Raw genomic sequence first — 11,871 nt, 5'->3', positions numbered from 1 at the left:
TCTTGAACTCAAATGTCATTTAAGTTCAACTTTTACGTAATGAATGTAGACGTTCATATAAAAAATCCGTAAGTGCAAATATCAAACTCAATGATTTTCTTATTTTCATCTAGTTTTTATGTTCTAACTTTTAGGACTCCACGTGTATTGCAAAAGGATCGCATTGTTTGCCAACATGTATTTATATCTTGGCCTTTGAAGTGTGTTGAATAAAAAATGTGTCTCTACTTATCAATGGAAATGGAATGCAGAATCCTAACACTTGTCTCAAAAGACAAATAAAAGTCTCATACATTAGTGGAATTAAAGGCTTGGTCTTGAACTTAAATGTCATTTAAGTTCAACTTTGACGCAATGAACGTAGACGTTCATATAATAAATCTATGAGTGCACATATCGAATTGTGTGACAAATGTCACTGAAGAACAAATCTCAACAGGAATTAGGAAAATTGAACTTAATCATGAATTCTAACGTGATGAGAGAATGTCAATTCATAGAGAAGACGAAAAAAACTTGTAAAAATTGTCTATAATAGAGTTATCAGCATAACTAGAAGATTGAAAATTAAAGATTCTAATTTTTACTCCCAAAAGTCCCTCGGATTAAGGCAAATTAAGATTAGCTTCTTCTAGGAAACATGGCATTCTCCAATTGAGGGACACTTTTCGATCAAAATAATGCTTTTAAAGTTCATCATTCTTCCACCACAAATAACTTGCCCCAAAAACACAATCAAAACTCCCAAAAAGGGAAAAGGGGTCAAAAAGGAAAAAAATTCCTATCAAAATTTTGACTAGATGTTTTAATGTTGACTTCAAAATCAATACTCTTCAAGAAACTCTTTATTTTTATCTACAATCTAATAAGAACATCTTCAAGAAACTCTTTATTTTTAAAGAGTATATTCTATCAATTGAAAAGTATCTAAAAATTTAGAGAGTTAAAATTTTGAAGTACTTCAACAAAATTTTTATATTTAACACTAAATTTTACCACTCTCAAATATTATTTTTCTCCATCTTTTAATTTAGCTAACTTTTTTAAAATTATTTTATTATTTTCCTATGTTAAAAATTGAAACATTTTGAATGCATTTCATTATAGATAGTGAATTTGAATCTTCATTCCAAATTTGGAGAGTTAAACTCACTCTCTAAATTAAAATGTTAATTTAAATAGTTTCTTGAAGAATGATCCTAAAAGTCGATTTTCTAAAATAGAGATCATTTTATATTTAAAGAAACTCTTGGAGATGTTCTAAGACTGTTTATGTATCTTTTATCAAATCTAAATAATATTTTTTTCTTGTTCAATTGACAGTTTTTGATGGATACCATTGATATATTTTTCCCTTTCTTTTTTTCTTAGGATACTCTTTATGCTGCTTCTGAGGCAATATTTTTAATATAATCCACATTAACATTAAAGATGCTTAAAGAATGTTGGCAGTGACAAGTTTATATTGCTTGGGAAGTTGGGAAAGGACAATGATCTTTTGAGTATGGTCAACAGAGGGGAAAGAGCTCACTTTGTACCCCCTCTACTCACTCCTCAGCCACTCTTACACTGAAGCCTAAGAATTTCAATCAGCTTCTGCTTGACAAGTAAAGCTTCCCATCTAGATGCCAACCATGCTATTATAAATGGCACCATAGCCAAGGAGGTATGGATTTATCTTTAATGGAATTTCTCTAATTAGCTCTCCCCATTTTAAAGTCGTATCATGCTGTTTCAGTTTGGGATATTCACAGTAGATTCAGCTGAACTTTGGTAGGATGTATTCAATTGTTCCTTTAATAATCTTTGATTAAAAGAGTAGCATGTTTGGCTAATTTTAAACCACACACCTGGTTCTAGTGCTTCAACTCAAAAACTTTACTACTTGTATCCATAGTCCATGAAAATCTTTTAAGGACTAACCATAAAAAATCTAGTCCTACGAAAAAAGTCAGTGTACAGCATGAAGTTCAGTCTATTCAAACTCAAATTATATAAATAATTGGATTCCAACCTTCAATACAGCTACCTATAATTCTTCAATCAGTATAACAAAACCTAGAGTTAGGCAACTTCATAAAATTGCTCGAGCAGAACAAATTGACTGCTGACAGTTCGCTCCATGGAGGAACCGAAAAGCTTTGGTTAAATAGTCTCAACAAAAAGTATTTACAATTTCACACTATCTATCTAATCATCAATTGTCTGAATTTCCCCCATCATTATTCGATTGCTAACAACATTGAATCCAAGCACTGATGGGCTTACCTTCTTCCCTTTTTTCCCCTTCTTTTTGCCTCCTGTTGGGGCACCATCAGTAGCATCCACACCACCTTGGTTGGAGCCCCCAACGCCAACAAAGTCGGAAGCCATATCTCCCACGCTGGAGGCAGTGGCCTTTCGATCATTCCGTGTTTTGAAGGCGATATCAATAACATCCATAGGAAGAAAATCTTTGTAATTTAGAAACTTGTCAATGAACTCACGGTTGGGATCAAAAGTGCCGAGGTTCTCCGTTAGAAGAATTTCAGCTTCCGCCCTTGATTGCTTTATACAAAATTCCAAGAAACTTGTATCTAGAAAGAACGGAATTTATAATCAGCATACAACTTATTTAAAATGGCACCCTTTATGCTTATTATACAGAAACAGCAACTTATACAAACCTTTTGATCCAACAAGTCTGAAGCACTCGCTCTCACACCATTCCTTAAAGTCCATTGCCTCTGCAACAGTATGGTGAAAGAAGCTGATTCATTCTCTCAATTCATTTTTAAGATAGAAAATATAAAATAAAATTGTTCCAAGAGTGGTTTACCTGAATGCTTAGTCGAGGCGTCCGTTTTCCCTCTCAAGGATGGCTGAGCAGAGGCAGGTGATGAAGAAAGTGAATACTCTCCAGGCCTACCACCATTGGACTTCTGTCGATTCAATGACCTTCCAGGAGTTCCTTTGATTGGGGTACTTTTGCTTCCCCAACTGCCTTGGCTTCCAAGTTGAGGAAAATCTGACCTGCAGGCAATACAGAGAGCGACTTAGCAAACACAAGACCATTTCCAAACTTGTCTCTGCACAATTAGAAAGTTCAAAAAATCCAGTCCTGAATTTTAAAAAGAGAAGTTAAAAAACAAAAAAACAAAAAGTGCCAACAAGTGGTTTGGTTATAATACAGCTAGACAACATAAGGAACGTCCTATTGATGAAGCCAGACCACTAGTTCAGTTTCAATGAAGCTAAGCCACTATTAATGGGCAAGAAGACAACAATCAAGAAATGTGAAAGGTATTTTTTAAAAGATAAATTCAAAATCATCTAATCACTACCCACTCTCCAACTGTACCCCTACTTTACAGTTTTAAGTACGCACCCATGCTCCTTCTCGCTCAACGTACCCAATCTCATCAACTTCCATGTCATAGGATCGAGCACCAAGTCACTAACTCAGTGCTACCATCTTCAATTGCATCAATTAAGTATCGGTGCTGCTAGTGGTACATAGGGGCGTACCTAAGCGTGTACACCCCTCTCACATGGGGTGTGGGATCCACCCGAATAAAAAAACTTATTCGAGTGGACCCCACACCCCATGTAAGGGGGGTGTACACCCTTAGGTACACCCTCATTATGTACCACTAGATTAACTGATTAAGTATACATAACTAAACAAGCAAACATATTTTCATCATGCTGTTTCTATTGCCAATGTTGTTCATGGCTTGGGGGGGGGGAGACAAAGCCTCATTTATCCTTCTCATCTATCAAGTTTTTTGTGAAGGTACTCCATGTTTTTTTCAGATAGTGCAGGAATTTTGCACTTTTCCAGGTGACAGTAAAGAAATGGAGGAGAGTGGAGGTCAAGGACTTAGGGTAAGGATACCTTACTAGTATACATGTCTGTAATACCTTCATGAGCTCAACCATTAAGTGCAGACAAATATAATTAAATCGCTTGGCCTTTCTTTTGATTCCTTGTTATCCATTTTGCCATGATAATATAAGCAAGGAGCTCTTGCCCAAATCCTATTTACTGGTAGTTAAGTGGCTTGCAAATAACTAACATTTTCAACGATTACATATGCTCACAGCAGGCTTACATCATAGAACATTGACTCAATCCCCATAAAAGTAAAACACAGATTAAAAAATTTCTACAGGAGAAAGAACAAAAAACTAAGTTGTCACTGCAAAAATCAGATTCAGATCGGTAAAATCAGGTTATTTAATAATGTATGATCATAAAAGACATTAGAATAGCAAGCGTGAGAGATTCATACTGCTTTGCCTCATGGTTAGGTTGCTGATGCTCTAATGGGCCCCAGAACAGATCATTATCGACTTCATGTTTTGGGCGAGAAGAAGCTGGCGAGTTGATTTGGATAGAGGATGCAGCTTTGGCAGAAGATGACGAAGTATGACCAACTCCACGGGGAGGTTGATTGATAGCAGGTTTCAGAGGTGTTGGCATTGGAGTTCCCTGAGATGCAGAAGAAACTTTTCTCTGCTGTTCCTTGAGGATGTCCCTCAATGATGTTGGCTTCTGGATCTTCACAGAGTCAGTGGACCAGGCAGGAGCAGGGGAAGGATTTGTTGACTCCCCCTTCCAGATAACAAAATCCCCCAAGGAAGGGCCTGAGGGAACTGCAGGTAATATTTCCTTCTGCTGTAACTGATGAGAACGATCGCCTTTTTCAATGAAATTTGATCCAACAGACAAATCAGGTGAAGCAACAGGCACTAAGATTTTAGCTGCCGCACCCTTAGCTTTAGCAGATTTTTTACGACTCTTTTTAGTATCTTTAGCCTCAATAAAGTTATCATCATCCACTGAATCAATTTGAGAATGCATAACAGATGCAGGAGGTAGACTAGATGCTGCATCAGAAATCTGCATCTCATTTTCACTTGACTTGGTCACATTAGTTTCCCAAAATAGATCGTGTAATTGGCTCTTCTGGTTGGAGAAACTCTCAGATTTTCCCAAAATTAACTCAGTGGTGGCAGAATCTTGTAGTGTTTCAACAAGTGCCTCGTGATCTGAATTTGCAACAATCCCAGCCCAAGGAGTAGAGACACTCATGGAGCTCAGAGATGTTGAGATCTCAGAAACTGCCAATTCTTCTTGTGCTCTCCTCTGCTCTTCCTGTTGAATTTCTGATAATGATTTAGGCTTGAAACTAGGAGTATGCTTCCAGGCACTTTGTCCAGAATTTGCTTGTGTATTGAACTGCGATACAACTTGTCCTGGTGGACCCCTATTCATGGTAGCCTCACCATCATCTGTGAACCCATGTGCAGGCAATGAGTTTTGGCCCAACGAAGAATCAATACCATCAGAAGCAACTTTATCAGTTTTCCTCTTTCCTTGAACAGTTTGCATCTCAGATGTCTCATCATAAATATTTATCCCTTCAAATTCTGGTGATTCTGCATTTTGAGTATTAAAGACTCCCTTTGCTGAGTCAGAGGATTGTGCCTTTGAAGCCTTCTGCTTCTTTGACTTCTTGGCAGATGATTTTTTCACCTCCTGTGTTTCCACATTTCTCACTTCCTTCACCCCAAGGAAATCATCAATGTGATTCTCTCCTACATCTTGAGGTTCTGATACTGTGCTTGGAGGTGCCACAACTGCATTTGCCCTTTCAGGAACCACCAACTCATTTTCACAACCTCCTACCAATTGCAGTGCAGCTGATTTTCCCAAATCTTCCCCAGGTGGAAAACTTGGAGAATCAGCAGATGATGAAACTTCAATGAGTTCATCATTATGTGATTTCTGTTCGGATGTATATCTATTTGCCATTTCTGACTGAGGAAAAGTATCCATGACAGCTGTTGTCGTATCGGTCTCGCTTGAAGTTGAGTGAAGCTTTCCAAGGCTGTTGTAGTTCGACCTACCAGATGCATCTTGAATTTCATTAGGCTTAGGCGTACTAAATCCAGGAGGTGGTCGAGCTTTGGCGCGCAAGTGGGGCATCACATCACCCAGCAGATAGAATGGAGAGTCGGCCGGTGCACTGTCCAGGCGAACTTGCAACTCTATGCCAAAATAACCAGCCTCAAACCACCCAATTATATCGCTCCCAGCAAAAGGACCTTGAATTTCACCTTGTGGGTCCTTATAGTAAAGAACTAGGTCCTCTGGAGATGGCTGAAAATTCTTGAATGATTCAAGTTCCCTGTCAAACACTGCAGATGTTTGACTTCTCATGATCGAGTCATCACCTATCTGCCATTTGGATCCTTCTCTTTTGGCATTTGTTGAATCTGCAAAATTGTTCTCCCAAGCACTGGTCAAATCCTTCTGCACATCTATAGATGTCCCTCTCCAATCATGAGTAGTTGACTTGGAATGCTCTGGGAAAGATGAAGATCTCCAAGCACCCACGTGAAGCATTGAAGAATTTCCTGGCATGCTAGATTCTCTACTTGAGGTCAAGTCCTTGTTCTTCCCATATGAAGCGTTGTCTTCTTTTAAAGCTGAAACAGAAAGGAATAAGTTATTTTTCTTAGATTTGTAGCTATTGCATTAAAGCTAAATGAAGTGGAATATGTTTTAAAATTTCAATTCATGAATAACACACAGGAGTTGGTGCAATTATTTGAAACATGTAGTTTTTAGTTAATTGCATGCAGGAAATGTCTTAAAAGGCAATGAGAAATTGAAACTCAAATGTAAAATCAATAAGATCCTAAAATGACAGATATCATAATCATCAATTTTAAGAAAGCTCTGACCAGAACATCCTCGCTACCACGAGATATTGAACAGTACAATTTGATGGATTGCAAATTCAACTGTTATTTTATCTAATAAGTCATTTCTGTGACTTTGTTGTCCCCCTTTTGTTTACATATGATTTCACCATCTCGGGCTGAAGTTATCCTGCACAGTACCAAAAAAGGGGGAAAAAAAAGAAAAGAAAAAGAAAGAAAAAAAGAAATTTAAATAATTGATGGCACCTTCAGGATTCAACTTGTGATCAGCAAATGCCTGATAATCCTGCTTTGTCTCCACTTTAGCATTTGGCCAAGCATACATATGTTTCTCGTGTGACAAGCTTTCTGAATAATTTGAATAACCACCTTCAACATTGTCCACAGTTTTGCTTTTAGGATTATCAAGAGCAAGGGGCAAATCATTTCTACTGCCTGATCATAGAAAGTAAAACCAATATAGATCAAAGAGTGCCAATGTTTTGATCACATAACATGAAAAATTGATTGGGGACGTATAAAAATAATAAATACGAATACAACAATACCAAGCCTGCTTCCTTTTGACTGCAAAGAATCAGTTGGGGTTCGACCAACAGATCCTTCTTTAGTGATCTGCGGTGTGCCACTACTCATGATTTCTCCTTTATCAATTCCCTTCAAGATAACCTACAGACACAAGCAAGCATTTGAAATTCCAAGTAGAAACCAACTGAACTTCTTGAAACAGTAGATAATGTTTACCAATTCTTCAGGAGTAGGGGTGCAGAAAGCTAGAGGCTCTAAAGGTTCTTCCAGACAGAGGGAAGGTACTTTATCAACCTCCTCTAAATGCTTTGCAAAGTTTCTCATATCAGTTATCCCGTACACATTAAGCAATTTTGTCCGACTATATCTTAACAGAGTATGCTCTTCAAGGTCACTTTCAACCTTTTCTGAAAAAGATCCAACTGGACGGGGGGGAATATCAATACTGGTGACAGAGTTCCCCCAAGAGCTAATCCTTCCCCTACCAAGAGAAAGTGTAGGAGCAGGATTTTCTCCACGTCCGCGACCATGCGCCAATGTAGAAACCTGTTTGTTTGGGGTCAAAGCCTTGTGCAGAGGCTCCACTCCGCCTCTGCTGTATGAAGTGTTAGGTCTCCATGGTCGATAGTGGTCCACATCCTTCTCGTCCTTCCCATGGTATGAAGGATGGGCTGGCCCTTTATCAAGTAGCATGTCAGATTCCTTGTTAGAGTCCCCCCACTTCTCAAGCATAGTGCCTGTCTCTTTTCCATCAGGCCCCCAGTGAGTGCTCCATTTGCTATGTTGATCCTGATTGCTTTCCCTATTTCCAGAATCAGTCCATCGCTCCCCAGGAGCACGACGGGCCTCTCCATAGTGTCGTCCAGATGAGTCAGTCCAGCGATCCACCTTGCGGTTGTCATAGAGCTCTCTATCCCCTTCCTTCCATCGATCTTTGCGGATAGAGGAGTTGGTGTCCCTTTCTTCATCACGCCAGCGGTCACGACGTCCAGATTCCATATCCAGGACAGATGGTCGGAAAACATCTTTCTTCTTATGGTTATCCCGCAAAATCTCACCTGATCCAGGTAAGTTCGCGATATCCACAGAATTGGCATTACTTGGAAGTGATGTGAATTGGCTTTCCTGCACCAAAAATAATATGTGACTGCAAATGTTGATGCAGGCTATGAAAAGTCTTTTAAATAGTTGTTTCATATTCAATTGCAATGAGAGCAACAGCTCGACCAATATCAACATTAATAAAAAAATAAATAATGACAAACCCCAGTAACTATTCCAGCCTTATTCTCCCCGAGCTTTGGCAGGCGCCACTGTGGCGAAAGTGGAATGGTATTGTTGGATCCATGCATATCTACAGATATCAAAGGTAAAATGCCAATTAAATATACTCCAGAAGAACTTAAGAGAAAGTGAGGATATAATACTTTATTGTTGTGATGAGAAATAACACGCTGTAACGATTGTGGCGTTTTCCAAACCAAGATTATACACACAAACACTAATGTGGCGGGATGTCTTATTAAAACAAATTATATGGATTGCATATTATCACCCATAGTAAAAAATTGACTTCCTTGAATAATAGAAATCGATTATATTTCACATCCATTCGATATGTAGTACAAACAAACTGCCAAGTGTCTCCATAAACTAAATGTAGATTGTCATAGTAAATATTTATAAGATCAATGGTCTACAGACCCTAAACTACCAACAAAAATCTTCTTCCTTGATTCACTTTTCAATTTCTTAAGTCATCCATCTACATTCACCCTAAATAGTACATATTTACATCAACTTGGCATTGTTAAAATAACAATAATGTAACATTTGATATAGCATCTGCCATATTTCTTACTCAACAAGTAATCCACAAAATCAGAACAATTTTCACCCCTATCATTTTTATTATATTTCTTCCAATCTTTCTAGATGTAGTTATAAAAAATTGAAGATACTTTATTTCCACCTCTTCAAACCATTCCCCAATTAATCGTTAGGAGCCCAAGGTGTCGTCCACAAAGTAAATTAGCAAACATATATAGACCTAGCTGCGTTCTTTCGGCTCATATACATGAAAGCAATGTATATAAGATAAATGTATAAAATGATAAATAGATCCAGTATTCTTTGTGATGCAAACAAATATTATGTTATTACTGCCGGATTTAGCTATAAAAATCTTGACCGATATACATTAGTTACAGTTTTTGTTTATTCCAACACTACACTTTAAAGCAGCATAGCATAGAGATCAGATTACTTTTGGTTATAATTTGTTGTACACATCCAGAGAAAAATGTAAAAGAAACATCCTCCAAACCAGTGTTTCGTGTAATGTCCCAATACAAAACTTCAATGCAAAATGATAATTGATGCACCACGTGCAAAGAATAGAAACTAAATGACAAAATTACTGTAGCAAGCACATACCCCAAGCACAAGGTTCATTATCATAATTTAGTAGAAACATTTTCTCACTTTGTTCATTAACTCGGGCAGCAGTAATCAATATCAACAACGTTAAATTTTAATTTATTTTTTTTAAAAAAAATCTTCATTTCCATGTAATTGCAGTTGTAGAAAATTCAGCAACTTAACACTGATATCAAGTTTTGGTAAAGAAAATAAGAAACTCCATTCTAAAATAATTCCATTCAGTCGCGACATGCAAGCTGCCTGTCACCTAACAGAAATCATTACTGCACTCAATGATACATAAACAAAAAACAACAAAAAATTTATATTTCATATCTATAAAAAAAGCAGACAAAAAAATGGTACACCACAATGTCATAGAACTTGCCATACCTTAAAAACTACTCGTTAGAGAACCCAAGCCTATATAAACCACACAAATGAAGCCCATACTTCCAACGTGGAATTCAAACCGCCATGAGTTCCACCGGAACCATGACAAACCACCACACTTCCGACCCTGGTGCCCGTACACCAACCAGGGTCTTGAGACGTGATGCATACCAATATCATAGAACTTGAGAGAGCAATAGCTCAAAAGCTAACCGGTGAAGCTCAAGAGCCCAAGCTTATATAAACCACACGAAGGAAGCCCATACTTCCACCGTGGGATTCAATCCCTCACAAGTTCCACCGGGACCATGACACACGAGTGCAAGAAAATGCCCTCTAAATTCCTACACTTGACGTTAATAAAATTAAAAACAGTTTTTATCACATAAACCCACAGTAACGCCACCCATGGAAGAATACAAGCAGCTTCATTCCATGGTCTTACAGAAAAGCAAACTCAAAAACTCACATCATTAAAAATTCAAATAGGAAAACCGAAAAACTTAAAATCCGTTATCTTAATTAATTAAGAGCGCATACAGAGATGAGGGAAAATGACCTTTGGAGATCTGGTTAGGGCGGGAATCGAACTCAGTGCTGTCAGCCATTAGCGAGCAGAAGTGCGAGTTTTACAGAGAGAGAGTGTGTGTGTGTGAGTTTTAGAGAGAGACAGGAATAAATCCTTTAAATTGAGTGCTTGGAGGTGCAGAAGAAGTGAACGTGGGGAAATAGGGCAACGTGAAATGGGGAACAACTAGTGCCGTGAATTGGGCTCGTCGGCTCAGGCTGCTCGTGGCTCGGCTCGAAAAAAATTAGAATAGGTTCGAGTCGAGCCTCATTTTGAGATTCTAGGTTTAGCCCGAGCCGGCTCAGGACTTATTTTTTTAAAAAAAAAAAAGCCACGAAAACTTAAAAAAAAAAAAAAATGCAGCTAGCTGTTGTTTTAAATTATTTAAAAAAAAAAAAAAAAAGAGAGAGAGAATTGAGTCGACTCGACTTGCTAAAGCTCGAGTTGAAAGCTCAGGTCAGGCCTTTTTTTCCGTCAAGTTTTTGCTCGGCTCGAGCTTGAAAAAAGCCCATTTCATTTTACTTCAGCCGAGCTCGAGTTTTGAATTTCGACTCGATTCGTTGACATCCCTAGACACAAAAGCAATTTTAAGAGATTCTTCATACATGAGATGCTGTCAATTTTAAAAAGTCAATTCTTATAATCATATTTTAAATAATTTTTTAAATTAATATTTTAGTTTAGAGACTAACTTTCTATAATTAAATGTATTCAAAATATTTTAATTTTTAATGTAAAAAAATAATAAAATAATTTATAGAAAAGCAAATTAAAATAAAAGATAGATAAAAATAATAAATATTTTTTGAGAGTAATATAATTGAGTGTTAAATATAAAAAGTTTTTGTTGGAATATTTTAAAATTTTATCTCCCTAAATTTATAAATGTTTTTCAAATGATATAATATACTATTTAAAAATGAATAATGATATTTACAATCACCTATTACTGCAGTCGTCCTACATAATATACATGTGACATTTAATAATTTGATGCATAAGACAATAAAATACTATCACATTAATGCATCAAATCACCACATTTATGAAACGTAAGGCAACTATAACAGTGAGCAACTGCAAATAACATTAAGACTCTTTTTGGGAATGCACTAATATGAATAAAATGGATTTCAATTCAATGGCTTGTCATCCGATGGCTCACGTTAGCATAAGCTCACGCTTCATTGAATTTTCTTATTTGCCCATGATCGTTTCATATTATTACAAGAATCCTTCGACCACAA

The 11,871-nt window shown here is 37.2% G+C and overlaps 1 protein-coding gene across 1 annotated transcript; it reads right to left on the bottom strand.

Annotated features, from left to right (window-relative positions):
• Positions 1 to 1,957: 1,957 nt before the first annotated feature.
• On the bottom strand, positions 1,958 to 10,769 carry LOC111385145. Its single transcript, XM_023009520.1, has 9 exons — positions 10,616 to 10,769; positions 8,508 to 8,596; positions 7,459 to 8,367; positions 7,263 to 7,383; positions 6,961 to 7,149; positions 4,275 to 6,477; positions 2,819 to 3,012; positions 2,667 to 2,726; positions 1,958 to 2,576 (listed from the first exon to the last, which is right to left on the bottom strand). The coding sequence occupies exons 1-9, from the start codon at positions 10,662 to 10,664 to the stop codon at positions 2,191 to 2,193; spliced, it is 4,200 nt and encodes a 1,399-aa protein (XP_022865288.1). The 5' UTR covers positions 10,665 to 10,769; the 3' UTR covers positions 1,958 to 2,190.
• Positions 10,770 to 11,871: the final 1,102 nt, after the last annotated feature.

Source organism: Olea europaea, unplaced genomic scaffold (assembly GCF_002742605.1).
Source record: "Olea europaea var. sylvestris unplaced genomic scaffold, O_europaea_v1 scaffold3091, whole genome shotgun sequence".
In the NCBI taxonomy this organism is placed as follows: domain Eukaryota; kingdom Viridiplantae; phylum Streptophyta; class Magnoliopsida; order Lamiales; family Oleaceae; genus Olea; species Olea europaea.
This window is presented reverse-complemented; position numbering and strand designations above follow the sequence as displayed.